General features: G+C 40.7%; 1 protein-coding gene across 2 annotated transcripts in view; it reads left to right on the top strand.

The window, feature by feature from the left end:
• Nucleotides 1-17,968, top strand: part of LOC126355183 (gamma-glutamyl hydrolase-like) — a 91,210-nt gene that overhangs the window by 58,188 nt on the left and 15,054 nt on the right. For both annotated transcript variants that reach the window (XM_050005399.1, XM_050005398.1), the window contains exons 5-6: nt 9,471-9,577; nt 9,666-9,894. In XM_050005399.1, coding sequence (XP_049861356.1) covers nt 9,471-9,577; nt 9,666-9,894 — 336 coding nt within the window. The remainder of the gene's footprint in view (nt 1-9,470; nt 9,578-9,665; nt 9,895-17,968) is intronic.

Below are 17,968 nucleotides of genomic sequence, written 5' to 3'. Positions count from 1 at the left end.
GGCTGATGATTTATATTCTGTTATGACACTGTAGTAAATAAAGTTCCCATTGTCTTCCTTAAATCATGGGCTTGTATTATAATACAGAATGCTAAATTTTGGTCAGCTAACTTGGAATTGATATTATGTCACTCAGATAGCAAATGTTTACTCTGTAGCATATGATCCGTGACAAAATAACTAAAAAATATGACCTGTTGAAATGTCTGTTTTGACCCTCTTCATATGTGTTTGAAACTCACATTTGATCTGTCACCCGAAGCATTGTGTGTTAATTTATGTTTAGTGTAACTCAGTCACTGTTAACTATCTTCTTTATGCGGAAGTCCTTCAAAGCAATATCACTGTAGAATCATTTGTAGCCCTGGAAAACGTTAACTCTTTGCCTTTGCAGCTGTTATTGATGGTCGGGAAAATGGTATCTACTACAATTACAAAATGACTTTTTGTAATTGACTGTCTTCTATTTGTTTCAATGGGTGAACAGATTATGATTACTTTGTAACTTGGAGAAGATACAATATAAATGAAGTACAACATCTGCCTTGAAGACTCAGTAAGAAGTAATTCATTTCGTTTTTAGTGCTTCCGTTGTTAATTGCTCTTTTCATTCTAGGAGAGTGTATCTGCTCCTTGACAGTCAAGACACAGCCAAGCCATCATGTCAAAATGTAATAGGCTTACCACAGCAGGTGAAGACATTTGCTCGCCATAATGCCTTACCAATTACTTGAACCACACACCTCTTAATTCGAATCTGCACAAACATTAAACAAAATGACCGTGCATGGTATGTGTTTTGCTACCTATTCCCCTACCAGATATTACTTTACTATTTTGTCCTTATCATCTTTCCTTGTCATAAATAGAGAGTGGGAAACGTTATTTGCCTAAAGAGCATGTAGCACTACAGATTTCCTCTTTTAAAGGAAAGATTTTGGGACAACTCTTCACTATGCTAATTATAAATGAATTTTCATAACATAAAACTATAAAACATATGATTACTTAATGCTAACTGACCTTTTGCTTGGAGAAAAAATCTGTCTTTAATAACAAGGCACAAGTCTTGCATTGAGGGAACAGGTGCACCAGCTCCAGACTGTAGTGCACTGGAACAAATGATGCCTGTCGTCTTCAGTTGGAAGGATTGAACCAAATCCTTCGAAGGTTCTGTGACGAGCTAGGTTGTGACTTCCTGGACTTCCGCCATAAGGTTGAGAACTGTAGGGTCTCCCTAAATGAATCAGGTGTGCAATACGCACTATGGTACCGGTGGGGTGCACACAAGGTTTTTTTAGATTAGGTGACTTTCCATCAATTCCAGATAACAATAGCCTTACGAAACCCAGAAGTATCAGTGTAAGATAAAAGAAAATGCCTCCCACAGGTGAGAGTATGAAAATCCTAATGGTAAACTGCTGAAACACTTGCAACAAAGGTCTGAAGTTTGAGACGATCATGAAAAGCAGTGAAGCTCAGATAATACTAGGTGCAGAAAGCTGGTTGAAACCTGAAATTGATAGCAATGGGATTTTTGGGAAAAGTCTAAATTTATATTGAAAGGATAGGTAAATGGGAATTGAAGATTGTGTATTTTTTGCAGCAGACAAGAAACTCAGATCCACTGAGTTAGAAACTGAAGCCGTGTGTGAGATTGTTTGGGCAAGACTCAGTATCAGCGATGGGCATAAAATGATAATTGGATCCTTCTATTGCCAGCAGTCTCATCTCCTGATGTAACCAAAAGCCTTAGAGAAAACTGTGATTCACTTGTACATAAGTTCACCAGTCATTGGTTAATCATCATTGGAGACTTTAATTATCCAACATTTAATTGGGAAAAATCGAACAATGGAAAACCCAAGATAGAATGTAACAATATGTTACATATAGTTATGAAAAGGAAAGCTGCTACTCAACATATAGCGGAGATGCTATGTCGCAGATAGGCACAACAAAAAGACTGTAAGCTTTCGGCCATTAAGGCCTTCATCAACAATACACACACACACACACACACATATATATATATATATATATATATATATATATATATATATATATATATATATATATATATATATATATATATATGCAGCGCAAACTTAACTCACACACATGACCACAGTATCAGGCAACTGGAACCACACTGCGAACAGCAGCATCAGTGCATGATGGGAGTGCTGACTGGGTGGGGTAAGGAGGAGACTGGGGCAGGAGGGGGAGGTATAGTATGGTGGGGGTGGTGGACAGTGAAGTGCTATAGGTGAGATGGTGGGCAAGGGAGAGGTGGGGAAAGAGGGGGAGGGGGAAGTAGCGGAAAAGGAGATAAGTAAAAAGATTGAGTGTGATGATGGAATGATGGCTGTGTAGTGCTGGAATGGGAACACGGAAGGTGCTGGGTGGGTGAGGACAGTGACGAATGGAGGTTGAGGCCAGGAGGGTTATGAGAACATAGGATTATTACAAGGAAAGTTCCCACCTGCGAAATTCAGAAAAGCTGGTGTTTGTGGAAAGGGTCTATATGGCACAGGTTGTGAAGTAGTCATTGAAATGAAGGATGTCATGTTTGGCAGTGTGTTCAGCGACAGAATGGTCCACTTGATCCTTGGCCATAGTTTGTTGGTGGCCATTCATGCGGACAGACAACTTGTTGGTTGTCATGCCCACTGTGCTGCATTCAATATTGTAAGCAATTTTTCTTCACTACAGGGTTCCTTGCTTGCCAGCGTCAGTATAACTACGTAACATTAATAATAATACCTCATGCTGTTTATTCATGGCTGGGATTGAACTTTTTTTAAATTTAGTTTTTTCTGACAGAAAAGCTTTTTTGCTCTTACCCGAATTATTCTGTTTTATTATTTGCTTGTCAGTGCAGTGTCAGCCAGCCTTAGTTCTCAAAAGCCAGTAGTTGTATTGTGCTTGACAAAGGCAATGGAAAGTTACTCATTGGGAATTTATAGTATTTATTATGTGTGCATCATATTGAAGCACTCCAACGGATAGGGTATACAATGAATGTTTGCAACCTGCAAGGAAAAAAGTATAATTTTTATAAGTGATGTATGATTTAAGATTCATATGTGCCCAGTGATGGGTGTTGTGGAGATAAGGCCTGATGAAAGTAATAACATTTTTGTTTTGGAACACATCAAGTAATGATATTTTTTTCATAAATAGACCAAGCACAGCTCGTAGTTAATGGCTTAGGTGGAGTTGCTCCAAACTATATATTAAAATATATTTCTCATTAATTGACAGAGTTTAAATTACAGTGAAAGATTTCACATATTTCCCACATTGACAGTCATTGTTTCTGGAACTGTCAATACTGAGTGATGCTTTTCTGAAAGGTAACATCTACTGTCAAGACTGTGCCGTGAATACTAGTTAGTTCTGTGTAGCGTCACTCTATGAAAGGTGAAGGTTTTGTTATGTCTGTAAAACAGGCATTTCTTCATTTAGCGGCAGATCAGCACAGCTTGCATCATCAAACATTTGCTCATATGGACCTCCCAAAGGCTCTGATTGTTTAGTATAAGGATGCTTACCATTACTAAATAACAACTCTTTACATGTTTCACTGCTTACATCAGAAGGGAGTGAACAGAGCGTCTGAAACTCCAATATCAAAACATGTCTCTGAATAGCTCTATTATGCTTTGATGCGCCTCTAATTGACATTTAGAATTAATTGGCAGTTTTGTCCTCTGTAGGAATAAGTTCGTAAATGTCTCTTTAGAGTACGCTAGAATACGCTAATGATTACAGGAAATAAGTGTGCCAAATTGCCACATTACTTTTCCCAGAAAAAACTGAAAGTAGCTGTTCATTTGTTTAAATTAGTCTTCAGACTTACCTCATGAAATGAATGTGTTGTAACACCAAAAGGGTTTTATGAAAGCATCAGGTGCTAGGACCTCACCAAAATTCCTTTATGAGAACAACTTGGCAAAAGCTTTTTTCTCGCAAGTGCTAAACTTCTGCAGATAATAGTGGCCTTCTGAATGATGACTGGAGAGGCAGAATGTTGCTTCCAGGTGAAAACATTCATGCGAAATACTATGAATGAGGACAGACTTTGTGCACTTGTGATGTGTTCTCTTGAAAAAGTACTACTGAACCATCCAAATTTCTATGAAATGGTCATAGATCATTTTACAGCATAGAAAGTGACACTAGCTGATTTCATCCATAATCAAATAAACTAAGATACACAAAATGTGCATTAATATACAATGATAATAATTTCCTTTGTTGTAACTACCTATTTAGCGTGCTGAATGAAGTGCACAAAAAGGATGATACACTGCATTAAAACATTCTAAAATGTTTTTAATGTGTTTTGTTGTGATAAAGTGTCAGTAAATGTGATGCAATGGATAATACGCTCTTGTTGTGGAATTAGCTTTTAATGTTATTTTGTAGTTGATTGTGAAATGGAAAGAAGGCACAATTGCATACTTTAATATCCCTTCGCTGATCCCAAGAAATTCCCCTTTTGACAAACTTTGTCAGTTGCTTATGCAGTGTTTTGGACATCAAACCCATGTGATGGCAGCACTGTTGCAATTTAACCAACACCATCAGTGCCCCGGGCAGTGGCTCGTTGGTTTTCAGGGTCCTTCATCCAATTGTTGTTTTGAGTGGCCCAAATTTGCTACCAGATATGCAGACTCACTAATTCGTGATGTTATTGTCCGGTTAGCTTCTGATCCTGAGGTCCAAACTAGAGAATTGACCTTTTTCGATTCTTCTTTAGCTGACATTACACAGACTGTGGAATGGCATGATCTTATGGCAGTGACATCAGACATCTTTTTCGAAGATTGGTGGGTAGAATGTGTATGTGTGCATGGTAAACAGCCCCCAGTGTTCCATGTGGCCTTACCCATCACTGAGTTGCCTTGAACTGAAACTGTTGACAATTCCAATGCAGTCGCATCGTGGTACTGCCTGTTATCCACGTCAGGCTCAGTATGTTTGCATTGGTTGGTGTCATAATTCTTGCACCAGGCGTTTCTTGGGTCGTTGGTATTGCTCTCCTTCCACTCATTGGGCAAGCCAGTAGCCTTACCCCAATTTTTTAGTACATGTTCAATGAGATTGCCTACACATGGAGGCCATGTTTATGGTATACTGTCAAGTGCGCGACTTAGCAACTGCTTGTGACAGTTGAAGAGCTGCAGGTCAGTGATTGGTTGCCTCTGTGTCTTCACTGGACTGTGGGCTGTCTCTGACGCCCTGCACGGGCATCCTGGTGTATCTTGCTGATGTTAGTGGATGGGCACCCGGTAGAATTTCAGGTAGACACAGGAGTGATGATCAGACTCATTAATTAGGATTGTACAGGCTCTTGTGCTACCTGATGTTGCAACGGCCACTATGTCAAGTTGTGTCGTATACTAAACAGTGTATGAGGGGCAATTCTCTGTCTCTGCATGTTATAAGAATGTGAAACGACAACTTACATTATTAGTGGTCAATTCCCCATTGGTGCAAAATATTTTTGGATAAGACGCTTTCTTTGTTTTTGGCATCCAGATAATTGACAAAGTTCATTTTGTGTTTGTTGGTCCCTTTTCAGGATTTGAACTCTTTACTACAATCTTGCTACCAGCTGTGTTAGATTACTTTTGCTGGGCAGAAAATTTCAAGCTTAATGTTTCACTTAAGCCATCGATGGTGCCTAAATTTTGTTGCTTCTGCCTAATTCCCTTCTGTAAGCTTGACAAGGTAAAGGCTGAGTTGCAACTGTTGGCAAGAACAAGGCATTGTTTCTCCTGTTTCTCTGAGACCTCACTTTGGTGGTGGTTCAGAAGCCTGATTGCCCTGTGCATGTTTTCACCGATTTTAAACAGATGGTCAGTGTGCAATGTGTCACAGCGGGAGTGTGGTGGGGGGGGAGGGGGGGGCAGTATTTTCCAAGCATCGAGTTGTGCGATGCATACGTGCAATTTCTGTTGAACACAGCCTCTTGGACTTTCTGTTTACTCAAAAGAGTCTTTAGGCTTTGTCAATTTAATTGATTGCATTTCGGAATCTTGTGTGCACTGGAAATGTATCAACGATGTTTGGAGCAGTGGATTCCAGACATTCCCTGTTGTGTGAATTACCTTGATACATATAGGATGTGGGCTCTACACAAGAGGAGCATTTACGAAACCTGCAGACAGTGTTCCAAAGCCTTCTGGAGAATGGCCTTTGTTGTAAGCTGGAGAAGTGTAGTTTTTTCTCCTCAAAGGTGCATTTTTCGGGACAGATGCTTAGCAAAGATGGCCTTATCCCTACAAACGAACATATCAAAGCCATTGTCAATCTGCTGGCATCCAGAAATCTGAAGAAGCTCCAGTCTTTCTTGTGCAAGATTTCGTTTGAGCCTAAGTTCGTTGTGCAGGCTGCACACGTTTGCATTAAGTTTGTCTGGTCTGTAGATTGTCAATGTGCATTTCAATCCCTCATGCAGTGTTTGAGCTCTGCTACTTGTTTGACTTCTTTTACACTGGGTAAACCTTTACCCTGGCCTGTAATGCTTCCCAGTATGGCTTTGTTGCAGTTCAGTCCCATCAGAATCTGAATGGCACCAAAAAGTCTATCACTTGTGCCTCATAGACTCTTTCTGCAGCACAGGTGGAAAAAGAGGAGCCAGCTGTTGTTTTTTAGATTAAAAAGTTTCTCATATTCTTGTATGGGGGAAGGTTCTGCTTCATCACTGACCATAAGATACTGGTTTCCTTATATGGCTCTTGTTCCAAGATACCAGATATGACTGCCCATTGATTTCTGAGGTGGTCCCTTTTTGTCAGTAATTGTCACATTACTCCTCCGCTGCCAAGAATAGCATGCAAATGCCAATGTGCTTTCGTGACTACCATTGTGGCTTGACCCAGAGTTCAATCTTAAGGTGGCTCTTGTGTTTGCACTGGATGATACCTCCCAGCAAACTGATTTTCCATGGGCAGTGTGAGAGGTCATGACTGCCACAGCTGCTGAACCAGTTTATAAGAAAATTGTTTTAGCTGTCCTGGTGGGTCGGATCGAGTGCGTCTCTTTGTGTGCAGATCCAGCACAGTGTACATTTTTTTCTCTTATGTGATCAACTCAGAGTCATCCAGAGGGCACTCATGCTTGCAACAGAGGAGCAGTGCTGTCGAATGGTTGCCCTCCTCCATGCTGCATCCTCACTTACTCCAGTTGTTGTATAAGTCGCACTGGAGTATGACTCATATGGAGGCATTGGTGTAACATCAAGTCTACTGCTGGCGATTGATTGCAGCTTCAAACTTCAGGCTTGCAGTCTGTGCGCAGAACCAGGCTGCGCCACCATGCCAGTTTTTCCCTTGACCGCCCTGCGCAGAACCAGTTTTCGCCACTGTGCCTGTTTTCCCCTTGACTGTTCAGAATGCCATGGGGACAGGGTGGATATCTATTTTGGAGGTACATTTTTGGGCAGCATGTGGTTGTTGGTGGTCGATGCTTCATCAAATTTCCTGTATGTAGTCAAGTTGTCTTCCATGTTGTCAACTGCCACTGTTGGTGCATTGTCAGTTATTTTTGCCATTGAGGGATCCCCGAGGAACCTAGTGTATGATAACAATCAGAATTTTGTGTTGTGGGAGTTACAAGACTTTTGTATCTACAACAGTATCCAGTATCTGACTACTGCCCTGTTTCACTCAACTTCTAACTTGGTAGGTGGAATCTGTATGTTCAAGATCCTAATGAAGAAGTCATGTCTGCCTCTTCCTGTGATGATGCATTGTCAAGGTTTCTGGCTACCATACAGAGTGACGTGATTACCAGTTACAGTTCGGCAGGATGTTTGCATGGAAGCAAGAGTGGGGCTCTGGATTTGTTGCATTCTGAGTCACATGTCCTGGACAACTGTGGCCTGCCACATTTCACCCCTAGGACATCCATTTGTGCCTGTTCTTTGGGCCAGCATCAGGGATGGATGCCGGGTGTTGTGGTGCATCACAAATATTGGCAGTTGTTTGTGCAGGACATTGGTTGAATGCAGGTGACCTCTCATGCAAATCAGCATTCCAGTCAGCCCAGTGGCAGTGTTGGTCACGGCATTGTTCCAGGTGCAGGCTCCCATTTGCAGCATTGTGATTTCCTGTTGCCACTTCCTCCATGCCCTGAGGTGCCCTCCCTTTGCCTGTGGCCTCAGGCCCATTGAGGCTTGCTCCTATGTCTCCCGGTGTGGAGCCCATGGACTCTGATGCAATCCACCTCATCATCATCATCATCATCATCATCATCATCATCATCATCATCCTCCTCCTTCTCCTGCTCCTAGTCTGTGGATATGACTCGTCTCTGCCAGTGTACTGACTGTTACCTCTGCCTATGCACCCTTCTGCCCCTCTGGCAGAGCCAGTGGCATTGGCATTGTCTTCTTCAGTAGCCAATCTGCTGCCTGGGTCTCTGGCACTCTCTCTGGTTTTGCACCAATGGTTGGGGCCTATGCTGGCTATTTTTGGCCTTACACGGCCTTTTCAGAAGGGAGTGATTTAGAATCCCTGCCAGTGGATATGACAATGGAGGCAGATCAGCTGGTGTAGTTATTGTAGCAGCATTGGGGCCACATGTGATGCTTGGACAGACCTGCTGATGGAAGTGGTGACAGTCAGCTGGGTGGGGCAGTTATAATGCTGTGTTCAACCACCATGTATTGTGCCTTCACCTTGTGCTGTGTGCTGTTTCTATGTGCTGTCATCAACTGCCCATGCCTGTTGTGTGTTTTGTTTACCCCCACGCACATCTGTATGTGGTTTCAGGTTTCTGCTTTCCTATAGATTGACTCACATGGCGAGTTTTCATTTCCTTTTGCAGAGCTCCACTCCCCAGCTTGTTGTCAAAGCACCATCGGTCCATATGGTAACTTGTGCTGACAGTGTTGTTTAGTGGCATTGTCACACCTGTGCAGATTCTAAATAAATCTTTTTGCTAGTGATATTGCCCACACCAACATCCCCCCCCTCCCTCCCTCCCTCCCTCCCTCTCTCTCTCTCTCTCTCTCTCTCTCTGCCATGCAGAAACCTTGGTTTTAGTGGCAGGCTGATCTCTAGCATAGGCTGCAGTCTAGGTTAATTCCCATCGATAAATGTCTCAGTGCTCTCCAGTATGGAAACCATGAACCTTGTGTGTAATAGACTGTCATTGTGATTTTTTGTGAGTGGTCTACATCTGTATGTCTGTTCTAAATTGCAGTTGCCAATTGTAACTTTGCCACTGTTTCAGTGTTGGCCCTTCTGAAATTGCTTGTGGTTTGTGTTTCTACTAATTGCAATTAGACTGTGATGTGAAGTCTCAAGTATGCTCATAACTTAAATGTACATACGCAATAATATGAAAAAACTTCTTAGTCCTTAATACCCCTCCTTTACACCACCAGAATATTATTATACCAAATAACTTAACATTCATTTCATCATATAAACATTTGTTTTTTGTGGCAGATTTCAATGAAAGCAGTCTTTTTGGTGCAGCTCCAGAGAATGTTATAACTGCTCTTGGGTCACAGAATATTACTGCCAATTACCACAACTACTGCGTAACTCAAAAGGTAATTCTGGTACTAAAAACAGCATATTTCAGTCTCTTGTTAAGACAGATAATTGTGATGTTTACATGTTCTGGTATTATGTTTATAGAACTTAACGGAATTTGGTTTGAGTGGGCAGTGGCATGTCCTCTCTGTGAACCATGATATAAATGGTTTGGAATTTATATCATCTATCCAGTCAAGACTGTATCCTTTTTATGGTGTCATTTTTCATCCAGAAAAAAATGCATATGAATGGAAATCAAATAAAAACATACCCCATAGTTCAGATGCAGTGGTTGCGATGCAGTACTTTGCAAACTTTTTTGTGAATGAAGGTAAGTAATTCTTATTATTTATTTGCATTTTTTTTGCCTCATGCACTAACTTAAGGACAGGATACAAACTGCCACGTAAACAAAAAATCTCCTGAACTTACATGAAGCTATATGATATGAAGAATATTGTGTATTTAGATTTTATAAGTAAGTTTGGTGTAGGCATTTTCAATGAGGAAAGTAATGATGACAGTGTAACCACCTTTTTATCACAGCATGATAATGATGTAGGCTGAGAGGGGAGGGAGGTGGTAGGGAAATGAGGGTGAGGAGAACTAGGGCAAAATGAATACTGAAACCTGTCACAGATGATAGTGGAGGTAGAATGGTTTTGTACGCTAAGTAAAAAGAGTTCAGAAAAAATGCAAGGAAGAAATTGGACTTGAGGTTGATAAAACAAAACAATAAATCAAGACCAAGGAGAATTTGAGATTATTAATGATGAAGCATACAAGAAGGAGAGAAAGAAAAGTAGCATAAAAACGAGATAATGAGTGAGAATTGGGCAATAATGTTGAAAGACATAGTTTGATTTATATTTTAGAAGGTCATTAGTAAAGTTCATACCTTCACATGGAAGAAAAGAGAAGTCTCCAGTTTGACTCTGGGAAAGTTACACAAAGAAAACATGACAGTTGAAATCACTGGGTGCTAGATCTACCAAGCAAGGCAGTTGTGGTAAGATCTCATAGACTAAATGTAAACAGAGTCATAGTTTCTTGAGTGAAGGTGATCAGGTACATGGTCATGCAGTAGTGGCACACCTTTCTCACTCATTTCTTAACTCTTCTGCTTGATCCCAGGCTACAGATTAATCAGAATGTTTTTTAATTATCTGTTGTAATTTGCTGTTCCTTTTTTGTATAGTCAGTGACAACCTCAAGAGTGAGGCAGCATAATGTTTCCATGAGAGAACTCTGTCCTTGTCTTCTTTGATAGAGGGGAATTTTTTGCACCTTTTATTTGTTTAATGGTTGTAATTGTGAAACCAACGTTTGTGCTTTATTATCACATGGCTGAAAACCTCGTATTCCTTGTGCTTCCGTGTTCTCAACGTTTCTACAACATTCCTACCTTTGAATGAGCATTAACTAACAGGGAACCCATTGTGCTGACATTCTGATTGTGTACAGTAGATTGTTCGGGTTCTTATGCATTGACCATATACTAACACCACTCTTTCTGACAGTTGTTTGGCTGGTAATGGATCTTTATTTATATAATTGTTTTTGCATCTAGTCATCATTATGAAGGGTTTTGGAAATGTCAAATTCAAGAGGTCTTAGTCTTAAGGTAGTGATTACACACAATCAATAATGCTTGACAGAATACTTAACAATCTTTAAATATATTAGTACAACAGAAACCATTAATTTACCACTTATTGTGAGCTCTATATTTTATCAAAATGTTCTTGCTGATTTATAAAACCACTTGAAACATTTTATGTCAAACTTGCATATGATGTTACTGCACATCTATGGGCTCTTAATGTTTTGTGCTTTAAAATTTGTTAAGTGACTACAGACACAATTCAATTAACACTTTTTTAGTTTTGATTTGAATTATTTTTAATACTATTTTTCAGAGACTGTGGTGGCTTATTATACTTTATCACCCCATTAGTGCATAGGCTCCGGTCTGTCATTTTTACTTTTATTCTTTGTCTTTGGATCTTATTTTGTGCTCATGTATATCACTATATTTAATTACTTCAGTTTTCTTAGAGACAAAAAAGAGTAATTAATTTATAGAGGTACAAAGAATAGATGGTGAAGAATTTGTGTTGTATGAAAATTTTATGACAAAAACTTTTATAGCCCAGTCCTTGTGTGACCCATAACTCTTTTTTGTAGTAGTGGTATTCTTCTAAGGTATATTCTACAACACAACCACATGCAATAGGTAAGATAGAGATAGATTGTCCATAAAATAGTTCTCCGACTGTGGGTGGGCACCATTTTGGACAGTTCAGACAGAAAATAATAGGCCAGTGCCTATGTCATTACACAGCAATATCCAGATAGACATCTAGGAATTTACAGCTGTTCACTTCCTCTACCATTATCCCACATAACTCATTTATGCATGAGCGGTGTGAGCTAGGACTGTTGATATTATAAAATATCGGGAATCCAATATATCATTGTTTATAAAAATATCATTATCGGCTCTCAATATATCGAGAAAAAAAGTATCGATATTGATGGAAGAAATAACAACGTATCTGTCTATAAAAATATTAGCCGTTAATTGTAAATATACCTTCAGTTTTAGAGATGTATATTTAAATACTGATTTATTATTACATGTTCTGTACATCAACAAGCTAGCAGCCTGCCTATCCCCTTTACTGCAAGAAGAGAAAGGAAAACAATGGACGTTCACACTTGGTGATAACCACTTTACTAAAAATGGTAATTCCATGTAAGTGGCACAATAAAAGGTGTCTCATGGGTCTGTTGTTTGATTTAGTCACTTATAGGATTTATAAAAAATGGAACATCTCCAGCCGTAGTTATGATGTTATTTATAATATGGCTACTCATTTCGGTAGCCATCTTCAGGCCTTAACTGTAGCTGAGACGGTTAACTGCAACTGCATATATGATTCATCAGTGGCCAACATCTATGAACTGGTTTTTGCAGGCTACCTGTAACAACAATGTTATTTTTCCAACCATCAACTAGTTGTTACAGATAGTCTGCAAAACCCAGTTCATAGATTTTGGCCACCAGCATCAATCAAGGCCTGAAGATGCTGTACTAAAGCACTGAAACTGGTAGCCATATAATAAATAATATCATAAGGACAACTGTAGGTGTTCCATTCTATTACGTAAGTGAGCAGCGAAGTGCCTCAAATCTCCAATCAGAAGGATGGACATACATGTGGGTTTGTCTGGAACACTTCATGTCAACTTCCCTGCTTTTTCATTTCTGCCAACGCCAGTGAACTAGCAGCTGTAGTGTCAAAAATGTGTGGTGAAGCCAAAAATTGCAGTTTCTCTTGGTAGCCCTGAGTGTTGATCATGAGCATTTCCCCTCACGTCTCCGCCTACCGCAAAGGCCGATCTTGTCATTTAGATTTTTGTTCCTCATTTTCAGCAACTGTTTTTAAATAATGCTGATGTGAAGAAATAGCGCACTAGTTGCATTAAAAATTGTTTTTTAACGCAACTGGTGTGCTATTTTTTCACATTGGAAATCTTGTTACGCCATTGACTCCACCACCACCCAGTGCAATTGGTCTTCTTCTTTCGTGCTACATATACTTCCTTCACACAGTCAAAGAAAAAGTTTGGATGTGATGAAAGCTCAAAAAGTAGTAAGACTCCTTCACACAGTGAAAGTAAAATTATGTTCTACTACAATTTATAAAGAATAACTTCAAATATTTATCAAAAATTGTTAAAAAAATGTAATATAAATAAAAGTATCGGAACTTGATATTGCCATTTTGATACTGATGCATCGATATATTGGGGAAAGAAATATTGGCGATATACATCGACATTTTTCAGAAAAATTGTTGATGTATCCATGTTTTGTCAAGAGGCCTAGTCTGAGCTGCCAGTTGCAAATATTATCATCTGGTATTTACTTACATTGGCCTTCAGTCCTTGTGCAAGGAAATATGTATTTAATTTTAATACAGGATAACAGGTTCAAATATTTTATTGAAGGTGGGAATTAGTGATTTGGTCTATAATTTGAAACTACTTCTTTACTTCCCTTTGTATGGATCGGTTGAATTACACTCATTTTTTAAGGCACTTGGATACATGTCTTCATTAACACAGCAATCAGTAAGATAGGTAAGGGGTTAACTATTTCATTGACACACTTCTTTAAGGCCACACTTGATATTAGTAGTTGTTCTTTAGCTTTTGTATAACACCAAAGCTTCAGCTGTTGTGATGATCCGTGGTTGCTTCATTAGAAATGGTCTGATACTGTATTGTGTGTCTTACGGATCTGTGCATTACACACATTCATTATCTCCATTTCATCTTGAACTAACTTTGTCAGTTTCTTTTGTAAATGCTAATGACTGCATATGTGACCAAATTATTCAGCACAGCAATGTACAGTAGTCTGCCAAGGAACACAACACAGAAAGAATTGCATGAACAACAGAAAAATCCTGTGCTTCCAATGCATATGTGTACCTTCAAATATTGGCATTAGTGTAGTCAGAGGTAGAAATTTTATGACCTCCCTTCATAGAAAGTAAGAAATAAATTTTTCATTTTTGTTGTTGTTGTTGTTGTTGATGATGAAATGAAATCTTGAACAAGATCTTCCAACTATTTTCAGACAATTTAACAAGAGTATCAAGTATATTTACACTTACGTAAAATGTGTACCAAATTACAGTTATATTTGTTGATGTGTGAAAATTCACAAAAGAGATCTTACTGCTAGAGAAAATATTTTGGTGAATATAATGCTTTTCATTTGGTGGTTCCTTTTCTGACAGCATTTATAGCCCTTTGTGACCAGTTACTTCATAACATGTCAGATGTAAGCTCAGTAGCGCAGCTTTTGTTCTCATCTTTATAATGCCTCTTGTTATGTTGTCTGTTTGCTTCACTTTTAAATACCTATAGAGATAAAGGTCTGGGGCTAGAGGGTTGGAGACTGTTCAGATCCAAACTGTGCGTCCAACATGGAATAGGTCTGGTTTGAAAATGTTGACAAGGATGTTAATTTTTATGTAAATGGTGTCCCTTGTCAGTCCATCCTACTGGAACTACAAAATGACACTGGAAGAAACAGTCTTTGCAACATGTGCATGAATTGTTCTGCTCTTCTGTTGGTGTACAGCTATTTTAAAAGAAGTATGATGACAACATGTTTGGGTGATATGACACACATGCTAATTAATTTCAGAGAGTAAAGGGATTTTGTGCACTTCAAATGAGTTAACCATTTCTAAACCCTGCAGCTAACCATTTAGGTGAAAATTCGTGTCATTGCTCACAAACAGGTCCATAGTAAATATCATTATCACCAATGAAAATAGCATTACAAATTGAAGTCTCTGCGCTACATGTTCTTTTTTCAAGTTATGTTACATGAAACCAACTGAAGTTCTCTTTGACATTATGTACACTAGTGAATGGCACCAGCAAGTTTCACTTGGTAAATGGCACACAGGTTTTGCTACATTGGATTTAGCTGTCCTCATAGTTGACATTCCATTATGTGTTCCTCCATGTTCTCTTTTACTGGTTGCTTCCCATTTCTGCTTATTGACAGCAACAAATAGCCAATTCTGCAAGGTTATTCAATTTCAGGCACACAGCCACTGCTCAGCATGATAATATTAGTTGCATCAAGTTATGCATAGAAGTACGCATAGCAACGGGCAGTTAGCAACAACTAGGAATAATAATCATTCGTTACATAGGCAAAGAAAATTCATTAAAGTTTTTAATACATGCAACATTATTTGCAAGTAAGTCTCATACCCAATGCTATTAATCACAGCGTGCAATAAACACTATACTTTGTCCAGCATAAACTTTTGTGCTATGGAAGAAGCCACCAGTACAACACACCAACATAATTAAAGAAATTTATAGGGAACTGTTGTGATAGTGCCATGACATTTAACAGTGCCGCCACGACAGTACGCGCAACTGGCGATAGAGGCGCTCTGCAAATCGGCTGAGCGCGGGAGCGCCACCTAGCTACGAACGGCGCCGGCCGCATGTCACGGCACGGTAGTCGAATACGAGACTGAGTTGTAATTATGTGATCAGCTATTGTTTCTAAGAGAGAGTGTTGAATATCCACGCAATTATTGTGATTAAAGGTTATAACACTGTTTGGCGACGAGGATGGGATATTTTCACTGCATTGTGGATTTGCGTGTTCGTGACGGGGCAGACATGGAACAGCTTATGCAAGCGCTCATTGAACAACAAACACAGCTGACGGCTACTATTCAGGCTCAACAAACACAGCTGACGGCAGCGATTCAGGCGTTGTCGACATCGCTTACTCATCGTCTGTCTTCCTCTTCTCCGCCTCCATTCCCTCCTTACGACGAGGCCGATGAAGACTGGGAGGATTATGTGAAGCGTTTGCGGCAACACTTCTTGGCTTTCAGCGTTGTTGACGCTCCTATGTGTAAGTCGTTATTTCTATCTTGGATTTCCCCTCGGGTCTATCAGCTGCTATCTCAGTTAGCCCCTCTGCGGGAACCTACCTCCCTGTTCTTCCAAGAAATGTGTGACTTATTGTCTGACTATTATCGAAAAAACACCCACATCATTGCCGCCCGCATGGCGTTCTACCGGTGTCGTAAACAGCCCCATCAATCTTACCGGGTTTGGGCGACGGAACTACACGGTCTGAGTAGGAAATGTCAGTTTGTCATGGACACACATCACGAGTCTTATGATGATTCAGTGGTTAGGGATGCTATTCTACGGCTTGCTCCTGATAAAGAAGTTCGGCAACGTGCCCTACAACTGCCAAACCCATCGTTGTCAGAAGTTCTAAGCATCGCTCAATCCTTTGAAGTGTCTCACGCTGCTGGCGCGCAAATAGACGCGTGGTGTGTTGTAGGCGCTGTACAGTCAACTCTCGACACGGGCAATTTGCCTGTTTCACAGGAGAACGACGATGTGGCGGCGGTTCACTCGCGTAAACAACGTCACATTGGGCTGCAACGCTCGCAGCGAAACCAGCAACCACAGAAGCCGGTTCGTTCCGCGCTTCCTTCTTGCCCCCGTTGTTTCGTACAGCACGACAGGGCAGCGTGTCCAAAACGTTGGGCCACGTGTAATTCATGTAGGAAAAAAGGCCACATTGCTTCTGTGTGTCAGTCACATAAAGTTCCTGTCGACGAGGACGAGGCGTCGGACATGGATGTTCACTGTGTGCTTTCTCAAACAAATAAGTTGTTTGTTACTGTTCGTGTTCTGAATAAAGACATCCGCATGCAAGTGGACACTGGCTCTGCAGTAACTCTCATTAATTCTCGCACGTATTTGGCGTTGGGCTCCCCTCCTTTGTCTCCAGTTACGCGCAATCTGAGGACTTATAATCAACAGAAAATTCCTATCATGGGCCAGTTTGATGCTTCCACTGCCTACAAGTCTGTTGTTCGGCCCCTCACGTTTTATGTGGTGGATCATGCGGGCACTGAAAACCTGTTCGGTTATGATGCTTTCCAGTTGTTTGGCTTCTCCATTGATGATGATGTGCACCTCATATCTGAGGACATTCCGTATCAACAGCTGGATGGATTGTGTTGTGAATTTTCGTCCGTGTTCTCTGCTGGTCTGGGTTGTGCCAAGGATTTTGCAGCCCACATTACTCTTAAACCTACGGCTCGCCCTAAGTTTTTCCGGGCACGCCCTATTCCGGTGGCGTTGCGTGCACCTGTCAAGGCTGAGCTAGACAGGTTAACAGCTTCAGGGATTCTCCTTCCGGTTACCTCCAGCGAATGGGCATCGCCGATCGTGGTGGTTTCTAACCCAAACGGGAGTCTGCGATTGTGTGGTGACTTTAAAGCCACTGTCAACGCTCAGAGCCTCATTGACACTTATCCTCTTCCTTGTCCTGAGAAGTTGTTTACCAAGCTCGCTGGGGGCCAGTTCTTTTCCAAACTTGACTTATCAGAGGCGTACCATCAGTTGCCGTTGGACGCTCCTTCCAAGGAATTTCTCGTTATCAACACTCCTTGTGGGTTGTATCAGTACCAGCGATTACCATTTGGCGTCGCTAGCGCACCGGCCATTTTTCAGCGGTTTTTGGAACAGCTCACGGCTTCCGTTCCCAGCTGCATAAACTATCTGGATGACATTGTTGTCACGGGGGCCTCCACTGAGGAGCACCTTCGTAATCTGTGTTCACTGTTTCGGGTTTTGCATTCGGCTGGGTTGAGGTGCAATCTGGACAAGTCACAGTTCGTCCAACCCTCCAGTGTGTATCTTGGTTTCCACTTGTCCCGTGAGGGTATACGTCCTCTACGTCAGCACGTTGCGGCCATTAACGCTCTACCCCGGCCGTTTACGGTCAAAGAACTTCAGGTGTTTCTAGGCAAGATTGCTTA

Source organism: Schistocerca gregaria, chromosome 3, assembly GCF_023897955.1.
Source record: "Schistocerca gregaria isolate iqSchGreg1 chromosome 3, iqSchGreg1.2, whole genome shotgun sequence".
Classification (NCBI taxonomy): Eukaryota; Metazoa; Arthropoda; class Insecta; order Orthoptera; family Acrididae; genus Schistocerca; species Schistocerca gregaria.
The sequence above is the reverse complement of the archived record's forward strand: the minus strand, read 5'-3'. Positions and strand labels throughout refer to the sequence as shown.